General features: G+C 37.2%; 1 protein-coding gene across 1 annotated transcript in view; it reads right to left on the minus strand.

Moving 5' to 3' along the window:
* Window positions 1-21,480, minus strand: part of brinp3a.2 (bone morphogenetic protein/retinoic acid inducible neural-specific 3a, tandem duplicate 2) — a 58,128-nt gene that overhangs the window by 19,900 nt on the left and 16,748 nt on the right. Inside the window, exons 3-4 of the mRNA XM_042007202.1 lie at window positions 6,051-6,241; window positions 1,200-1,390 (exon numbers count right to left, since the gene is read on the minus strand). Coding sequence (XP_041863136.1) covers window positions 1,200-1,390; window positions 6,051-6,241 — 382 coding nt within the window. The remainder of the gene's footprint in view (window positions 1-1,199; window positions 1,391-6,050; window positions 6,242-21,480) is intronic.

Consider the following 21,480-nt stretch of genomic DNA (forward strand, 5'->3'; position numbering starts at 1 on the left):
CCAGATTTTCGAATAAGCCATTTTGGCTTTATCCTATTCAGGGCTGCCAGATTTAAGGGTTGCACCAGTTTATCCGAGTCTATCCCAGCTGCCATCTGGCGTGAGAGGTGGTGTACACCCTGGGCAGGTTGCCATCACAAGAACAGCAGGACAAACAGGAGCATGCACACTCAGACTCCTTCATAAGGTCATTTTAAGCCTTTATTTTTCCACCTACGGGTCTGGGTTGGTATGTATTATTTTGCATTTCTACAAGCAAAAATGTGTGTGGTGTCCAAACCAATCTAACCCTAAAGGGTGACCCTTGACACACTGCTACCTCAATGACTGGTCGAAAGAAGTATCCCTTCCCGTGTGATTCTGGCAATGAGAACAAACCAACATGTGTAAATAAACCTTGGATTTTTTTGTTGTTTAAAGCCACGAGTCAAGAAGAAAGAACACAGACAGCTGGATGGCTGCTGATCTCAACCTTTGTTTCTGTGTCATGTAGGTCTACATTATAATTCAAGGAAGGTGTTGTGCCTCGCTATCATGTAGCTGATGTATGTATTGCTATCTAGCCTAAACATACTGTGGGATGATGTAGGTTTTGGATATCTGACACAGATCAGGGTTTACCAACCCAAACCAAACCATCCCATCCAAAGTCAGACCCCTTGAAACAGGGCTTCATCAGGGAATCATCAATTAACTGCACGTATGTTTTTGGACTGCTTGAGGAAACCAAAGCATCTGTATAGAACACATGGTGTATTGAAGGGGAGAAAATGCATACTCCAATCCCTATAGGCCTTAACAGATTCAAACCAGGGACCTTTTTTTTTTTTTTTTTTTTTTTTTTTGCTTAATGTTTACCCCAACTGTAGGCAGTCCAATCTAGATTGGTACCTTAACATTTTTTTCTTATATACAGCTCAAAAACTTTAGTCTTGAATTACTACTGTAGACATCTTGCCTCTTTTAACTCAACTAAACAAATTCAAAGCTTTCCAAGACATTAATACAGTAAGTAACTTTACAAATGAGAATGAAGATGTCATGATAAGTGAGATAAGAATAACTTTAAGTCAAGTACAATTTACTTTATGATGGTGTCTGTGATTGATTATGGACTGAAAATCAATCAGGATAAAATGCCGACTGTGCATTTTAAAGCATTTAAAGAAGAAGGAGAAGAAAAGAAGAAGATGCATCACCTTGATGGCAGTGGAGGCAATCTGGATGTGATGCAGCTTGCGCAGAGTGCTCTCCCTGTCAATGAAGTAGGAGGCAGCCAGCTGGTGCAGAGCTTCCAAAGTCACAGTGGAGGAATTGCCCGAGTAATCGCTCACCTCTGCCTTCTTGCTCAGCTTCCTTTTGTCCACAAATATCGTTAAGGCCTCTTCTCCTACACACACACACACACACACACAAACCCAACATATTTCCTTAAAAAAACTCGTGTCTTGTATCTTTTGATTGGGTGTGCACATTATCTGTTCCCATTTAGATCCTCAAAGTATAATCCCACTCTTACCTTTTCATAGACCGAGCTGTACTTTCTTGACATAAAATCAAACTGTTAAGAGTTTGAATGATTTTATGTGTGTGCATCCTTATCTTTCTTAAGTGTGAAGAACTTTGCTGAGTTGTTTATACACTGCATTTCCAAGAAATCAATTGTCAGTCACAGTGTGAGCAAACTTGTGTCAGTTCTTGGATTTTCTGTGAATAAATGGACTGTACTTATATCGTGCTTTTCTAATCATGTTGACCACTCAAAGTGCTTTACACTACATGTCACATTTACCCATTCACACAAACACACATTCACACACACAGTACTTCCATTGTTAGGCCCTGTTTACAAGATAGTGTTCCCACAGAAAATGTTTCTATGAAAAAGCAGAATGAAAACTATGTCCGTGCAGGAGAAAATGCAAAGAGGACCAGAAATGATGTAGTGTGCATGCTGAGCCTCTTGTGGGCAGTAAAAACACAAAACACAACACAACAACAGAAGAGTTAAGTGTCAACCACATTTTATCTGGTACGTGTAACCTCTGCGTCTTCGCTGACGGCATAAATACTCTTCCAGAAACGGGTTTTGCTTCAACAGACCAAATAAATTAAAAAGAGGCAGCGGCACAAACTGCAATCCACAGTTGTTGTTGTTGTGCTTTTTGAGGATGAAGCAGGGTCTGAGTGCTCAAGTGCAAGATGACGTGAAATATGTCATCGTTGCAAAAAGATTCCACTTCCAGTTTCCACTGACAGGATTTGGCTTGCGCTGTGAGAAAAGTTCACCCTGGAGGCCGTTGTCAAATCTTTGTAGTTTTATCCACCCAAAACTGTGTAAACAAGAGGTCAGAAAGCAACAAAGCCTTTGCTTTTTACTGTCTCAGCATTGTGGTGTAAACAGGCTCTTAGTTTGTCTTTTCTGCTCTAACAGGAGGCAACGTGAGTTTTAGAGTCTTGCCCAAGTACACTTCGGTATGTAGTCAGAGTAAACCTGGAATCAATCCATCGAATTTCAGGTTGGCAGACGACAGCTATTCCTCCTGTGCTACCAACATCAGCTGCTGGGACTCATTTAGAACATCTGTATAGTTTTTATTTTTGCCTCCATTTGACACACCTTTAATAGCAGAACAAAGCTCATTATAACTTTTTATGCTTAATCTTTGCCAATTAATCTGCAGCCTAACACAGCAACCAATTTAAAACTCCTCCTGGAGACACACTTAAATGAAATTCCAGGTGATTATGTGCAGCCAGCGCAGGAGCCTCTGAAGCATAAAGACACTTAACCACAATTAGGATAAGCTATGCCACCCTGTATCTGGAGCCAGTGATCATAGCAATCAGCTCCTCATAAGTCTAGGGGCCATGGAAGCACACTGTATGCTTTGAGAGTTCCTAAGACACTGCACATCATCTTTCTTATTATAATGCAGTGTTAATGCTTCAGAGCCATTTTTCTGCCTGCTGCCTTACATACTCATCTGCTGAAGGGCACACTCTTAATCTCACAATCTATTTATTAATTTCATTAAGTCCATATGTTTCTGAACGTAGAGGCAATCCATCCAGAACCACAGAAGCATTTTGCTGGCAAAGATCCAAGGCAAACTCCTCATTCTCCTCTCTTCATAGCACTAAGCGCTGGCAGAGAGCCAGAGTGCACGGCTGCATCTGCTATGGATGCTGGGAGGGTAACATTATATGCAGCCACTCACCACAGCAACTTTTTCAAAGCTTGGAGATGGGTCTGAAGTAATTGACAAGTGTTGCTCTGTAAAAGCAAATCTGCTCATCAAAACATGCCCTTTTCTGGTGTCTTAAATTAGCTTTTTTTGTTTGTTTGTTTGTTTGTTTTTTTTAAGTGAAATCAGAGGGCCATTAGTGCTGGGTCATTCATCAGATTGTAGAAAAAAAACAAACTTTGGTCAAGGGTGACTAAGAGTGGGAGTGGCAGGTTTACACTGTACATGTTTTTAAATGTAGTCATACTTCACTGAAGACCAATTTGCTTCCTTCTCTGGCATGAAATTTTGACGTGATGCGTTATTTATTTACTCTGAGCAAACTGCAGTAATGTACCCTCTCTATCTTTTTCCAAATGAAACACCCGGAAGAAGAAATTCTGACAGCATCTATTGTCACAAAGTCTATACTTTACTGTGGTCTGCATCATCTAGGTCAGGGATCTGGTCCTCAAGAGTTACTGTCCTGCGACTTTCATATGAAACCCTTCTCTTACACTCCTGAATCAAATGGCTGAATTCCCTCATCTACATGCTACTCCGCTCTGCAGAGTCCTGGTAACAATCCATTCATTTGATTCAGGTGTGTTGTAGAAGGGATACATCTAAAAGCTGCGGGATAATAGCTCTCGAGGACTAGACTTGGGAAGGCGTAATCGAGACAAACATTTATTCTGGTCTGGAACAATGGCAGTAATTCACCAATATCTTACAAGTATTTGTAATTGAATTTGTTCCTAAGTTATAATAAAAAGCTTTTTTTTTCTTTTTTTTTTACGAAAACCAAACGTTTCTATATTATATATAATGCTGAAGTGTTTGTATCTTTCTTAGATTTGTGAAAGCCAAACTCTCTTTACCTGCTGGCCCTACCTTGCATAGGCACGCCTGGGCCATGTGCAAGCAGACACAGACAAGGAAAAATAAACAGAATGAATTAATAAAATAATAAATATAAAATATTAATGAAAATGTGCACTGAAACCTGTTTGTCTTTATTTTTACAGTGATACACTTGGTTATAAATAATCACACAGGGAGATTAAAATGATAAAATAGCATCTAAATGTATAAATGGTCAATCAATTACTCCCAAACTTGGAGAGCGAGACTACATTCTGGTCCCATGGCCATGGTATAGTGGCTAACGGGTGGAGAGGTACAACATGGAATAAAGGTTCATCTTTCTTTTCTGTGCTTTCTACAGTTAGTGAAGCAAATTGCCACCTGCTGTGTACAAACACATCCAGCATCCTTTTAAGATGCAGCGCAACGAGGGAGGAAGTGCACGCATGTGAAGAAAAGAAACCTGTTGGTGAGTCTAAAGACTGGTTAGTGGTTTAATTACCCAGGAGATCAATGATGTTATTAACCAGACAGAAAGGGCATAACCTTCTATCTCCTAAGTATTATAACAAAATTTTAATTATTAAAGACCACACTCAGCACATGGAGGTCAGAGTTTAAGGTGACTTGGACATTTATGTAGTGATTGCTGTTGAGGGAATGGATGACAAGAGTGCTTATGCACAAGTGTGTGCAGTCTGTTGCACCAATGGTGTTAAAAAGACCAGCAATATCATGATATCTTTTGACTGCAAGTTGCTCTTAAATACATGAAATGAAACCAATTTGTGTTGATTTTCCCCTCAGGAAAATTATACTGTTAGGACATGATCTGCACTATTTTGCTATTTGTTTCAAATTGACAAAATGCTTTGTAAATATACAACAAATTATTTAAAAATCTAACAAATCACATTACTGCATTTTTTTTTATTGTATTTTACAGAATTAAAGAGCAGAATACAATACAAATGCCAGTTTTCTTAAAGCAGGTCGCCACTCCGGTTCATAGGATTTGGTATTGGCCAAGAACAAAGCCAAGATACAAAGAATTTCATGAATACCACAATCTTAAATTTGTTTGCAAGAGCAGTTGTTGAAAAAGGCCGAATATCCCTTTTAATTTACAATTATTGTTGCATCAAAAGCTGAAAAAAATAAATAAATAAAAGAATTGAAAGAATGCACTGTCAGTCAGAGCGATAACTGTTGTGCACTTAAGAGCTTTGTGCCTTTTACAAAATGAATTATTTTTGCCTCTTATACACCCATTCACACAAGTGCAATCCCACACTATGGGTAGCACAATTGCCATGTCCACTTCATGAATAGCACAGGATTCAGGATGCATTAGATCTGCACCAAATAATGGTCTGATTAGTTCATAGTGCATAGAATTTTATGTCTCAAAGAACTTTTCATGAAAGGGGAACACAGGAGACGAGGTGCTAGGACCCAAATGCAGAACTGAGAGGCAGGCAGATGCACGTTCCAACAGTTTAATGGTTTAAAAAACAAAGAAAGATACCCAAATAAAAACCAAAAATAGACTGGACTGGAAAAAGACAAAGTTATGACAACACTGAGGAAATGCAACAATAATCTAGTTGAGAGAGTGGAGCATACATACTGAGGACAACTAATGCGGAGCAGGTGAAGCAAATGAGCAAATTAAACCAGGTGTGCTGATGAACAGAAAGCAAAACAGAATACACAAGGGGAAAGACTACAAAAAACCAGATAACAAAACCCAAGACTAATGACAATAGAGAGTAAGGAACAGAAATAAAACCATAGTGAAAAGCCACGGCAGGACATTTCTATTTGTGGACAGGAGGAGTTATATGTTGACTGAGCGACCAACCAAACTCCCAAAATGTGCCATTTATTAACAGGCTTACGTTTGTCATTGTGGTTAATATGTAAACAGCATAGCAACTTCTTTTTTCCCTTTACCTCCCAGTGTGGCTGACAGCAGGAAGTGTGTTCCATACTTCCTGATGAGGTTGTCAGTGATCATCTGGGTGGTGGGCCTGCGGCCCAGGAGTCGAATGTTCCTGATGAACTCAGGTGTCAGAGGTAACTGAGACTCCAGAAAATCCCTCCGTTCTACTGCCAAGTTGTTCACCTTCCATCTCCCAAACTCCCTGGAGGAAATAAAATAAGAAAAACAAGAAAGATGTGATGATCATAGGTATTAAAACAAATTCTGTTTAAAAAAGACTTGCATCCTCAAATTTTAGATCAGTTTATGCATCTATCTTCCTTCTTTTAAAATGAGAACAGGAGAAGCTAATAAAGTTTTCTTAACCTTGTCTATGAATATCTTTGCATCTATAACATACAATTAATGTCCAATCATGTTAAAGAACAGAGATGTGCAGGTTATCTCTGCATTATCTATCACAGCACAAGCCGCCAATGTTGTCCATTTAGGACGAGACCTGATGAGACCTTTCGTTATGTGATAAACTTCAGGATAAACTGCTTGTTGTTGCAGAATAAAAACAACATTTTCTTTGTTGTCTTTAAATGAGCTGCTTCGCCTGAACAATGAGGAAGACAACTGTAAGGAGATCACCTGTCAGTGCTGTCAGGGAGGTTGCTGCCTAGAGAACTATTAAGTGGGCCAAGGGAGGTCACGTATGACATTGAATGCTTTGGATTGTGAAGACAAGCATTAATGAGGGAGGTATGCACCCCTTGTACCCACTGTACACTTTGCAATAACTGTAGATCTTTTGTTGTTCTGGTTTTGTTTTGAGTTTCTCTATTTATGGATTTTTTTCTTTTTTTTTGATGCTCCTGGATGGATGTGATTATTATTATTATTATTATTATTATTATTATTATTATTTTCTCCAAGAAAAAAAGTAAAAAAAAAAAAAACAATTGGAAAAACTACATTGACTAATAAATAAATAATTTATATCATTAATAACAAATGTCTTCAAGTTTTTTCTGTCACTCCTTTATCAAAAGTATTTCAAGTTGTAGAAATTTAGATGCCTGTTGGAATGAATGAAACAATTTAAACTCATCTAAGTCTTTGGGGCTATTTACATATGCAAACATTGTCAAAAAAAAAAAAAATAAATAAATAAATAAATAGTCAAAAATGATCAGCAGATGGAATTCATTCAAAATATACTTTGTGTCATCTGTAATACTGAGGTATAGAAGGAGGTCACAGCCACTGAACCTTAAGACACACACTGCCATCCTCTAGAAACATATTTTGCATAAAACTCATCTAGTGGAATATGTGACAAGAAAAGAAAGACAGAGAAGGTAACAAGAGGATATTCAAATCCTAGCTCCATATTATGTCCTTTGGCAATGTTAAAAAAACAAACAAACAAAAAAAAAAAAGCTCTTGACCCTCCTGACTCAACCTGAATGATGTAAAACTGGCTGGAAGATCAAATATCAAATCAGAGAGGTAGATAGGGACTGTTTTAAGACGTTAAGAAAGAAAGAAAAAAACACCTAAAATCTGCACTATGGATGTCACATGAGATGGAAATATGCTCCACCTGCAAAAATGACAGATGTTGTCTTTAATAACCCCGTCACCACAGAGATATGCATCAAAATGAATGAGGCACAAGGTGATACTGGAAAAAGGTCTACTTTCGAACAAAAAAATGCATTCCATAATGAGGGAGAGAACAAAGTGAGAGCTAAAAATGACATACAAATGGTGAAAGCAGCCTGAACAAAAGGCCCTTACAGGCTTTGTTGCCTTTTCATGTTATTCTGTTTTGCCTCTGACAACTACTATGCCTGACCTCCACCGTGAGTGCTGCCTGTGATGCTTTTAATGTAAATTAATTCCCTGGTGCATGATTCATTAAATAGTAGTATCTTTAGACATATTCATATATGATCACAACTGACAGCTGACAAACCAGAACAAGGAGCAGCACTGAAGGATTTCAGTGAGCTTTGTTTTCTTTCAAAGTCAGAACTCTGTTCCTGCCTATCTCCGTCTTACAGCTTCTAAGCTGCTGTGACTTCTCGACACTTGTGCAAAAAAACGGAACACGTACTTTACGGGTCAGGAAATGCAGAAACTGTATGTTAAAGGCAGGGTGATAAGCTGAAGGAAAGCAAAACTCAAGGAATCAAAGAATATTGAAGTTCAGTCAATAAAACCAGGCAGTATACATTCCTCCTGATATTTTTGTGCAGATTTGCCCAAGGCGCAGCTACTTCAACTGATATTGTATTTGGCAATGATGTGGCTCTTTAAAAAGTTATTACAAAACTAAAAAGTTCAAGGTTTTTAGTTTAAAAATTCCATATGAAATAACGTTTTACACATAATTCAGTGTAACCCTTTATATGAAGTTCTGCTAAGCAGAGAGCTCTGCATGAATTTAAATACTTGGAGTGCTTTATTTTTCTACCATCTGGCAGAAACGAGGAAATACTGTTTTCTTTAGAGAAAAGAGATGCTTTCCTTCATTCGAAAAGCTTGGAGAGGAAAAGAGTGTCCTTCTTCCATCTTTGTACTGATTCAGAGCAAGACTTGATCAACTAATATTTCCTTCTGATGGGTAAACATATTACTGGATTTATGGAAGTGGAACACAATGTACCAAAAACTTGCTGTGGTCTCCCTCAAAGTGCTGCCAACATGAGTAACGTCGATAACAGACTATAACTAATTCATTCATGATCCAAAACATGAACCTGCAAAGCTTCAGAGAGACCTCACACAGACCAAAGAACCAAAGCAGAGATAAAACCCACGCTCCGCAGCTTCAATCTCAGCTGCAAAGTTCTGACCTTAAATGATAAAATTAAGGACATCTGCCATCTAACTGTGCACTTCACTGAGAATGACTACAAAGAAAATTAAAAAGAGGCAATCACACAGGGGATATTTGTCAATAAGAATATACATATCCATATATGTGAGAAGCGGGACTTTAACATGTTAATTTCTATTAATTAATTACAAATAAAATAACTCATTAAAAAAAATGAATACATGTCAAATTCAGTTTGCGTTCCAAACAATGTCAAATGTTTGTCAATATACGATTTCTGGTACATTGAATAAATTTAGACATGTGTTTGAGCTCAGCTGAATCAGTGTTGTCAATTTAGCTACTTTGGTGCTGTATTTAGCGAGTTTTCAGACCCTGTAGTGACTCTATTTCAAAGAAGCGACTGATGAAGAATCTAGTGACTTTCTTCGGTGTTATTTGAGACTTAGAGTGACGTAAATGCAAGTATAGTGAAATGCAAATTAAATGCATTTTTCTCAGACATTACTAGAGCTTGAGTTTACAATATTTATGTCTAAATCTGATATTTCATTCAGTCATCCACTTAAAATCCACAAAAAAAAAAAAAAAAAAAAAAAAAAACTTTTTGGGGCATATATTGTTTTGTTATTAAAATGTGATGACTTGAGATTAATTAATTAATTACCCCTACCCCTAATACTCTCACACACACGCACACACACACACAAACACATATATATGTGTGTGTGTTTCTCCACATAGAAGCACTGACTTGCTGCAGTGTCAAGTTGTTTGGTTCAGTACCTACCAGAGACAAATTCTCCCAATTTCAGAGAAAGTACTCTCACTTGCTGTAGAAGCAGATGAGACCACAGGTTTTACTCTGACCACAGCTAACCTGCTGTCAGAAGAAACTGATAAGAGAACCATGAGCCTAACTCCACAAAAGTAAAGCAGCAGAAGCTCACACATTCAAGGTTAAAAAGGTTCTCAAAAAAGAAAACTTTGATCAGGAATTTCCAAATCAACTTTTCAAAATGTTTTTCTGTGTTAAGGCTGTGAAAAATAATGAGTAAACGGCAGTAACTAATTCATGTAATTAATGATTTTAACATGGTTAATGCACACATGGCATAACAAGCCCCATTCATATGTCATTGCTGTTTTATAATGGCGAAATGTGCAGAGGCAAGATGGAAAAATGAACCATCTATAGATGGATTTGAGCATAAACACAACATTAATAGGGCAACCCATTGACGTTGTCCTTGTGGAGATTGACGGCGTTTTAACAACCCACTCTTTTTCACACGGGGTTCCAGACCCTGACAGCACTTTTCCTGTATTTTTATTAATTTATGATTTTAACTTATCCTGTGTTTCTTGGTGAAGATCTGATCTGTATATATATATATATATATATATATATATATATATATATAACCATCATGAAAGAATAAACACAAACATGACATATAACACTGACAGATTGAAGATGTATCTGAAATTAAGAAGCCCTATTAATGGCTAGAAGAGGATTATTTTAAAGTACTGATCATGGTGACACAAGAACAGTAACTGAGCACATGAGCAATACAGGCCAGGATGAACCACCACAGAGCGTACCCCAAGTGCAGGCTGTGCAAAGAGGCATCTCCTTTTTGTTTAATTATTTCTGATTTTTATCTGACCAAGGTTCTCTGGGTCAGAGGCCATAAACATAAGAAGAGTCAGAAAAACCTACAATAGTATATATAAATAGCAATTAAGTTAATATACAATATACATAATCTTATAAAAAGTAAAAATATATAAAAAATGAAAAACTGCATCTTCAAATGACTGATAATAACAATAATAATAATAATGGGTGCTGAGAAGAGCACTAGTGACAAAGTAGATAGCAACATGGCAGATCAAATCCAGTTTATTGAGACTCTTAGAAACAGTTCTGTAGGTAATGTCAAAATAATCAAAAATGTGAAGAACTGTCATTTTACCAGACAAGTGCTTAAGAGAGTAGATGAAAGATGATTTATTACACTGAAGTAAACAAATCCTGGATGTGACTCTAGAAAGCCATTGTCATTTGTCACACACCGCCCCATGCATGCTCAGGATGGGGGATTAAGAGTCAGTATTTCTGTTGTTTTTTTCTAACCTAGTCAATTATTTTTATACATTGAACAATGTGGTTTTGTTTTAATTGGATCACCATTAATTGACTTTAAATGAATATGTCTGTAAAGTGCCTTGAGATGACTTTGTTGTGAATTGGCCATAGACAAATAAAGTTGAGTTTGATGTGCATATCAACAGAGTGTAAGATGCAGGCCGTTGTGACATACACTACCAGTCAAAAGTTTGGACACACTTTGCCATTTAATTAAATGAGAAAGTGTGTCCAAACTGAGTGTCATAACCAGGGGGGCTGGAATAGTTTACAGGAACATTTGCACCAAGTTTGAGCTGAAAGTCCCAGATTTAAGAATGGAGATGCCAAATAAGGTGGTGGAGAATGCCAGAATCAACATCTTTTTGGACTTCCAGACCCAGACTGATAAGCTGATAATGGCTAACCAACCAGCCAGCAAACTACAAAAGAATGCAGTGACGACAGATGAAGTGATACCGAACGACAGCAACATCAATAAAAACAAGAAGCTTGACAACTACCAAGTGGCAATGGAGGAAACAAAGTGGGGAGTGAAGACAACAGTGGGGCTCCAACAGATTCTTGGAACATCATATGCGATCCAGAGGAGCGCAGAATCCTCAACTTTCCATTCCCTCTGGCGGTGAACCCCAACAGGGGTACCCACCAATGCTTGGGCCACAAAACTTTTCAGTTTTGTATCTGTGGGCTGTGGGACTGCATAGGTTATTGACTGAAGACATGAGAAGCTGTCATTCATGAGAAGCTCTGATATAATACAGCTTCCCACCTCTTAGTGGCGGTAATGCATCTGTCAGTTTAATAGAATCCAATAAGCAGAAGAATACACTTAGCTAGTTGCTAGACTGTGCTTAGAAATATGGAAAATTATTTAAAGGTAATAAAAAGCAAAAAAACAATGAAGCCAAAAGTAATCCAAACCACCTGAAAGGCAAACTCCTTATGTACGGTTTTGTCAATGGAGGTAACGAGACAACTGATGTGAACACCTAAATCCTGAAGCTTTCAACACTAATCACAAGGGCTGGTGCATTCAGAAACTAACTTGAATCCTAGTTTGTTTGCTTTGAAAGTTGAGTTCGTTTGGGCAGGTGTGAATGTGTAATCAAATTCTAATGCAGCTAAAAGAAGCAAACTGTGGTCCTCCTACAAACATAGGTCTTCGCACTAAGTGAACAGAGGGCATTTTGGATTCAATGCAGGGCATTGTGGGTAAACACAGCTAGAACATATGCTCATGTAGAACAATAGGCAGAGGAAATGGCTCATCATCAGATGTATTTTCATTGTATGAATGATTATTAAATATGACGGACCCAAGGAAGAATAGCTGCAGCTTTGTGATGCTGCTAACAACAATCCTAATTAAAGAATGAATGCCGTAAAGAATCTTATAGAAATATGATCATCTCAGGACCACTAGGATTTGATGTTTTACTATTATGTGATGGAAACAGAAGTCGTCCGGCATTGACATATGGATGAGTGAGTTTTCCTTTTTGTTGTTTGTCTCATCTTTTCCTTCAGTATTTATTGATGCAGCACTGCTCTGGTGAGGAACTGAATATGTCTCTAAAAAGGTTTGGCTCATGTGAATGCACACTGCAGCAATTAGAAATATGAAATAAAAGCTTTTTAAATAAATAAATGGATGTAAATAAAATTGGCTACAAATACAGAAAAGGTCTGCCACGTCTGTTCAGATTATGTAATTTGAACATTTTAATATTTTGATTTTGCATTATTTTCTCATCAGTTTTTGTGATGTGCCTCTTTTTTTTCTGTATTAAAATCTGTAGGTAGTTTTTGTGTTAATAAGCCTGGCTTGGCCTTTTAAATGTATATCTGTTTGACTTTATTCCATGAATTGTTAGCCTGATATATTTTAGCATGTGGAGTTTAACATACACATAACATGACAAATAAATGTCTTTGAGATGATATCATTGTATCTTACCAGGTATCCAAAAGCTGTTGAACTGGTAGTGGATTTGGTTTACCTATTAAATACAAATTAAAACGAAGATGACATCAGTTAAACTAACAAAGCTTTCATATTTGCTGCTGCTAGAGTTTTAACCAGGACCAAGATCTGAACACATAAGACCAGTTTTAAAATCTTTACACTGGTTTCCAGTCAGTCACAAAATAGATTTTAAAACCCGACTGATCGTTTACAAATCTCAGAATGGTTTAGGCCCAGAATACATCTGATATGTTTAGAGAATATAAACCTGGCAGAGGTCTTAGATCCAAAGACTCTGGTCAACTAGTCCAGACCACAGTCCAGACTAAACATGGAGAAGCAGCATTTAGCTGTTATGGTGCAAACAAGTGGAACAAACTGCCAGTGGAGATTAAACTTACACCAAATGTAAACATTTCTTCATGGGTTTGAAATCTGCCAGGTAACTTTTAGCTTGCTTTTAATCTTTTTAATGTAATTTATAATTTCATTATGAATTTTACTACTTTTTAATGCTTTCTTTGCTCCCCCTGTAATGCTTTTAATGTTCTATGCAAGGTACTTTAAATAGTCTTGTACATGTAATGTGTTGTACAAATAAAGTTGTCTTGTTTTTTTGTTTTGTTTTTTTTATTCACTGGTTAGCATGGCAGTTGATTTCTAAAGAGTAATTTAATGAATAACATACAAACATTATGTATATAATGTATTTATGCCAGACTGTTGTGATTTCTTATAGTTGCAGAGGTGTTGTGTCAGTTTTTGTTACCTGCCTGGCACTGCTTCTCCGTTGTTCATATGATAATGTTTATGTGGGAGCAAGGAAAAAAAAAGGTCTTCTTGAAAGAAATTTACTATTGGTTTGAAAATTTTATCTATTGAATGGCTCTGTCTGGATGCTGCGCGAATATCAAATGCTGTCTCCAGTGATGGATTATTTTTAGTCATATTTTACTGTGCGGCCTGAAATAAACATTTTGTAAATTTATGTGAACTGCATTGTCCAATCAGTCAAATGTTGCACTTCTCTCTTGTCAGAGTAAAAGCCTGACTGCTGTAATCAGAATGGGTTGAGTAACCTTGGCTGCAGATGATGGATGGAGGGAGTGTGGCCTTTTGAAAGGGTATATATCACATTAAACCAGGAGTAATGAGGAACGCTGGAACACACAGATGTTTAAATGATACAAAGTGTAAATCACTCAGAATTCAAACCATGACACACAAAAGGCTAAAAAAGCTTGTGGCAAAGATTTACCCACAGTTCATTTTCATTTTCTGTTATATAATCATAAAGCAGGACACTGATTTGTACAACATTAAGCAGGAACTGTTAGCTGTGTGGGAAGTAAACATAATGATGTTAAATAGGTACGTGTTGCCCGTTGACCTTTTTGCTGACACTGTAGTATTCAGACAAAGCCTCTGACTAATATCTCGCTCAGATTACCTCGTGTGGTGATTAATCTTCACCTCATTTCATGCTTTACAAATAAATGACCTCTTCAAATGGGACACCGTGTCTCTTGAGTTCCACTTTGCAAGATATAAGTACTTGCAGCACTTTGTATTGTAAAAGGAATACACAGTGAAGGAGGGAGGGTTAGAGCATGAGAGGACAGGTACAGAAGGCGTATTCGCAAATCCCCTTCGTCGTTCGTTTCTTCAGTTATCGCTGACTGTGATAAGCTAGCCCTGTCTTATCTTAAACCCCGATAGGCCAAATGGTTCATCCTGCAGGGGGAAGATGAAATGAAATGGGTTTCACCAGTGAGTTGATTTTAGGGGCTGCAATCCCCCTTGCAACCTGCTAAGTCATTATTATTATCAATTTCTATTGCTCCTTTCGAAGTGCTACATCAGTTTCACCAGTTTAATTCTCTAGACGCAATCATAGGTCAGTTTTTTTTTTTCCTAAGCTGAAAGACAGGGAATTTTAAAACTAGTTCACAACTACTTCCCCAGCACAAAATAAGCTCATATATTTACTCAAGCACAGTCAGCCTACTCAAATATAAGAGATTTTGAGTGTTCAGTTTTACATTTGCACTACCATATTATATTAGAAGTATCTGTGTACTTTCAATCCCTCTGCATTAGTTTCAGGTCCAAATAGTTTAACCTAAATATGTTAAAAGGAAAGCTGCATGTGTGAGAACTCATTACCATGTGTGCTATCTCTTTGGGTACTCCAACTTTGCCTCACAGTCCAAAAACATATTAATAATATATTTCATTTGTTTAGCACACTTTTGAATCCAACAGCATCTCAAGGTGCTTCACAGTTCTAAGATAAATAAGGTTAAAAGCAATAATTATACGTGCTTGTTGGTGTGTCTAAATTTCCCCTATTAGAGAGTGAGTATTTTTTTTTTTTTCTCTGTGTTGGCCCTGCAGTGAACTGGCGACTTGTCCAGGGAGCACCCTGCTTCTCGCCTAATAGCTGCTTGAATCGTTTCCAAGACCTCTGTGACCCTACGTAAGTGGTATAGATGATGACTGGATGTGACTGTGCATTTGAGTATATTTTTAGATTGTTGTATTGGTTGTTTAGCAACAGATGCACATAGAACATGGTCCTATAGTTTTGTAAATTTTGTTAATTTTATTATTTTCTTTTATGCAGCAAAATGACTAAAGAGTTTGGTAAAGGTTTAATTGAGAGAGTAAATTCCCAACAGCTAAATGATATGGACAATATCATTGTGTGCTATAAAACATAATCACATAGATTGTCTGCCTACAATATGTTTAGAGCAAGGCCAAACCCATGTCAACCCTCCTGCCTTCACCCTGGTGAATATGGCATCTTTCCCTTGGCAATGTTTGCTATGAACAGGTGGCTCAGGCGGAAGGCCCACATTGTGTTTGTATTTGAAGCAATGGGGTGCTCTCCACTGAACCCACAAAGTACACAGATTCAAATACACTCACACGCCCTCAAAAATACAAAGTCTCTCTCATTTCCTTTAGAAGGCTTGTTAAAAATTCTTTCAAATTCAATCAGTGAGAAGAGTGGGAAACTGAGTCTCAGCATAATGTGGTGTGAATTCATAACTCCATCACTGCTGAGGTAGCTCAAACGCTATGACTCGAAGCACAGATTCTGGTAATTCATCTTCTCCTGTCATTGAGCATTTATTAGGATTTAGCAGAGATTTGAACTACACATGAGGAAGACCAGAGCAGAAAATAATATTGTCACTTTCAATCACCTCTGCCCTCAGGTCTGTACCAAGCAATGTGCCTTTCAACCAAAACAACACTGTCAAAATCAGTTACAACAAACAAAACCTCAAGTGACTTTGTATTGTTGTTATATTAGTGATTAATACTTTTTTTTTTTAATAAAATCTAATATTGTGTAGATAAACTACTGAAACAATGATTTTAACAGATCAGATCATTTAAGGCTTAAATTAGATTTTTATTGAAAATATAATTAATTTTAGATATCAAAGACAACATGTCATTTTTTCTGTTTTATCAGTGAAACCAACAGTATTTTATTTTTTTATTTAACGTTTGACTTAACAGTGAAGTGTCATCTGATTTTTCCTTTATAGGAAGGTGGTGCTTTACAGATCATAATTAAGAGCCACATTTAAAACTATAGTGGAATAACCAGTATGACCACTTCAGCTGGAGTAGTAGTTGTAGTGGCAATAAAATATGTACTGGCAATTCACTGATTATAAACAAACAAACAACTAAACAAGTACATCAACAAATAAATGAAAAAATGAATTAATGAATATATATATATATATATATATATATATATTGGATAGAGAAGTGGCTCTTCTTTCCATTTACAATGCCATTACCTCTTAATATAGTACTTATGTGATGTTTACTGAATCTAATTTTAAAGATTAAACTAAAACATAGTTGACGTTATCTGCCTGTAGCTTTAAACTGAATAAATGTGAGCGGGGCAGACAGGAAATCAGATGAAGGACCAGTGTAAAAGCTTCCATTATTTTTCAAAATAAAAGCCCCCGTGCCGATTTGTGCTGCTGAACCATGAAAACATTTCATGTTTCAGGTCAGGGGGGTCTCAGTGTTTTTTTTTTTTTGTCATCAAAGACGACGAGACGTTTACCCTGGAAGTGGACAATAACAAGATTCTCCACTTCTCCTGTGATTCTGTAATCTCGTGGTGGACTGCACTCATGGGCGCTCCACACCTGACATGCTCCTGGTATAAAATGTCGCGACATGCAGGTCGGAACAAAACTGTGGCACATCTGTAACATGACGCAAACGCACCTAGTATAATTCCGGCGTAAGAAATTATGAGGCTGACTAATATTTGTTCCTTATTTGTGTTTTTTTTTTACATCTAAAATAAGAACATACAACAAAACATAATAAAACAAATAAAGCACTTAAAAACCTGAGGTCTTAGGGTGAAGATTGCTGTTTATTACAGCGCTCTCACCAGGCCATTTCCAACCAGGGGTCACTCAGAGTTCTGGAACCCTCTGAGGGGATTTCAGGAGAGAAGGTGAGAGGGGCAACATCAGTAAGAATGTAGCTGTGGGACGTAAAGAAGCAACACAGAGGGAGTCAGCTCTAAAAGTCTCACCTCACCTCTGTTCAGATTGTCTGCAGTCTTCCCTTTGGTTCAGGAAATCTGTTGTTCGCAGTATTGAAGTGTTTCATATCAAACAGATAGCCGCTTTCTTTTGATTAAGTGAATCTCGGGGTGTGTGCATCATATGTGCTCTGTTATATTAAATGTATTAGTTGTAATACATTTTTAGAATTATTAGATTTCTGCTATTCTAATTTTATTATTTATGAATGGTTTTGCAAATTATTTGGAGACAGGACACAATGAAGTTCATTCTGCAGGGTGACTTTAAAAGGACATTGCATTGAATGTGACAGTCACTAAATGAAAACTTTTCTTATCATCTCAAGCACACTGGAAAACTAGCGTGATGCTATGGTGTAAAAATAGGAGGCTAGAAGGAAAACTATGAACTGGCCAGAAGCAGCACTGCACAGCAAAATATTCAGAGCAACAACTAAAGCGATCAGAAGGTAAATCTGCGTTATATATGTATATATTCTATGTAGAAAAAAAGGGAAGAAAAACAATAAATAAATTTGTGTTTGGTGGATTACTTCTTTGGTGCAACAGTATGCGACAATAAATCTTATGGAAAAGCCTGTAAAGCCTGTCCATTTCCCTCTTAAATGGCACCATATTTGTAAGTGAAATGTGGAATAAGCATCAGAGTTGTGTTTGTTGGTTCTACCCATGAAAAACTTCTACCTCCATAGAGTGGGATTTATCAGAGACTACCTCCAGAATTTGAGAGTGAAGCGGATAAAATGCCCCACTGAACAGTTGTGTGATCATTTTGGGTAAGCTGTTTGTGCCAGAGAAACCAACACAACCACACTGGCGACAAATGCTGATTGAAGAATGGGATGCAATCCCACAGCAGTGTGTGACCACGCTGGTGACAGCATGAAGAGGAGGTGTAGGCTGTGAATGACTCTTCCACACGGTGCTGAGGTACCGTTCTCTTAAATGAATAAATTGTTAAATTGCCAGAGTGTATTGTTCCTTTAGACTCATCCAATTCAATAAATGACCCTAAAAAGAGTTAATAGCATAATAAGCCATATGCTATTGGCTATTATAAGTTTCCATGGGCACAACCCACATTTTCAATTCCCCTGCACATCCCACATGCATCATTTAAAAGAAAAACAAACATACTTCCCAGTGGTATAATTAGTTATCAGTTATCAAGAAGCACAAATATCCTAATGATTTGTGTTAAATTTTGTGACATTCAGTTATTGTAAAACTCTAAAGAAGTTATATAATGCAATGTTTTTATGTTTATAAATGAGAGCATGTTTATGCAAACTTCACTGTGGTATGTTTCTTGGCATTGTGGTGAAAGACAGCAAAGAACAGTAACTGGCTGAGATGTTTAAAATGTGATTTTAAAAGTTTATAAGATTTAAAAATTGAATACTTGAGTAATATAACTCATGTGCTCATTGTTAGACATTTCCACACTGTGAGCCTAACTAGTCAGGTAGAATTGAGGAGGATATTTTAACCCATAAGAGCCCAACGTGAAATTTGTTACATACAGTTTCTGAGATATTTTGCTTCATGGTATAAACTTTGCTCAAAATCCTGTTGAACACAATCTGATACTTGTCTTCTGTCGCCTAATAGATACCCAGAAGCAAAAAAAGCATATTCAGATACAGTAATGTAAAAACTGATGGATCAATATCCTGTTAGGAAGGAATTAATCCTCATATTTATGCTAAAATATTTCACTCTGTTGCTGTATGAACTTGAATCAGTATTGAAAGTGCCTGCAGCACGAGAAACTAGTACACATTCACGTCGGCTACATGTGCTAAGATTATGTTACAAATTGCATCACATTATTTATTTTCTGATTATTTTAAACACTAAAATTCACTAGGTGAAAATAAGTACAGATGATGGCACACCTTTTAAGGCTGTTTTTAATTTGAATTAAACACTTGAAATCTTTAGAAAAAGGGCCAAAAGCACACATACATATTTAGCTGATGATGAGTAGAAAGTACACACCAAGAAAGCAGAAAGAGAAGTATTTTGGTAAAGCATCACTTACCCTTGACAGAATATCATAGGGATTTATTTTATTAAATAAGGCAGTCCTGCTGAATTTGTTATGAGCCAGCTCCAGGTGTTAGCTTTAAAAATCATCATGACATTTCACCCACTTTAGCGCTAAAAGAAAGCTAATGTTTGCAAAAACAGAAACAATCCCACAGCTGTAACCCTTCTGTCTGCATCGGTTTGTGAGATCGAATGGGACCGAATCCAAGTAAATTCAATTTGGGGAGATTTACAGGCTATTTACTTTTTAGGTTAGTTTTTCCTTTTAATATCAACACTATTAATCAATGCCACATTGTGGTAATCTAGAGGGCCTCAAATACAACCTTGCAGCTGACAGAAGCTTCTCAGGGGATTCTGTGATAATGCAGAGTAATAAGTACTAAGAGCTCACTAATCACTTGGCCACATGATAAGACTATTAATCTTGCTGCCCGTGCAGCTCAGCTCCAATGGACCACCGCCTTTTGCCAGAGAAGGAAATATTAAAAAGCTCTAACACGGCAACCGATCACAGAAGCTATAAAGCATTCTCACAACGATCCATAGATGTCAAGAACCTTGTCCATCCATTTCCACAAGCCTGGACAACATCCTCCTTAACGACGACGGATATGATTCATGACACAATCTCCACTAATACGACTGCGTTTCGATACCTTAGACTGTGTTGCTGTCATGACAAATCTTTTCTTTTACAGTGCTAATCAACATATCTCATTTGACCACCTGATAAGGTGACTCCCTGAGGCTTTGGAGGCCAACACAGTGTGATATACAGCCTGCTGATAGCTGCACGCGTGCATGTTATACATCATGATTCTGTCTGAGCATGCCAGATTGTGTGAACCCTGGCTGCAAGGAACTTTTTCTGCATGACAACACAGACCAAATAATGCAGTCTGGGTTTTCATAAAGCAATGTGCACTGCATCATAGCAGATATCTAACTACATTTTCTTCCTTGTGTCATTGGATGTTAAAAACATATGTCACTTAAAGAAAGCTTGCAGCTACATAATTGAAACTCTCTCTAACGCAATGAGCTACAGCATTCAGCCTTCAAATCTGTTACTGAAATAAAAAGTGCAGAATAACCTTGTGTAAAACTCAAGTCCTGTCCTTGTGCACAGTGTTGTACAAACACATGGCATATTTTGCAACTAAATCAGCCTAGTTGAAAGTTTACAGCCTTCCCTTTTAGTTTTAATCATTTAATTGAACTCTAGCAGTAAACATTTAATTAGATGCAATTTTGTTATCATTATATTCCTTTAATATGGCCCAGGTAAAGATTTTTTTCTGGCATTGAGGTACCTGGCTCATGTTAAAAATTAAGAACTTGTGCTTATATTTTCCTTTATCCCAGATTTAAACATGCATCAGTGAACTGAAAATTAGTGCATGGTGCCTACAGGACATATAAAGTATCCATGAGCTCTCCCTTGTGATATTAGATTATTAAATTATAATATCTTCACTAACAGCTTTATGTAGAATGGAGCCAACGCTCAAATCATTGTCAGTTTAGAATTATGCTTAAACTGGAGATCCAGAGACCAGTGGATGAAAACTTTCAGGCATCAGGCCATATTTTCTGCACTGCAAATTAGAGTTTGACCCTTCCATCATACAAAGGAGCATAAGATGGTGATTATGTTTCAGATGGTAACATGTTATTAAACCGTAACTAATGTTGTGAGTAGCTTTTCATTTTTTAAACAACCATATCGGAAGACACATCCTGTGGTCGTGAAGAGATGGCAATCTGTTTGAGAAGGGTCAAATTATCAGCATGCACAAAGCAAAGAGAACATTTAGGGAGATTTA

This window comes from Melanotaenia boesemani, chromosome 14 (genome assembly GCF_017639745.1).
Source record: "Melanotaenia boesemani isolate fMelBoe1 chromosome 14, fMelBoe1.pri, whole genome shotgun sequence".
Taxonomy (NCBI): domain Eukaryota; kingdom Metazoa; phylum Chordata; class Actinopteri; order Atheriniformes; family Melanotaeniidae; genus Melanotaenia; species Melanotaenia boesemani.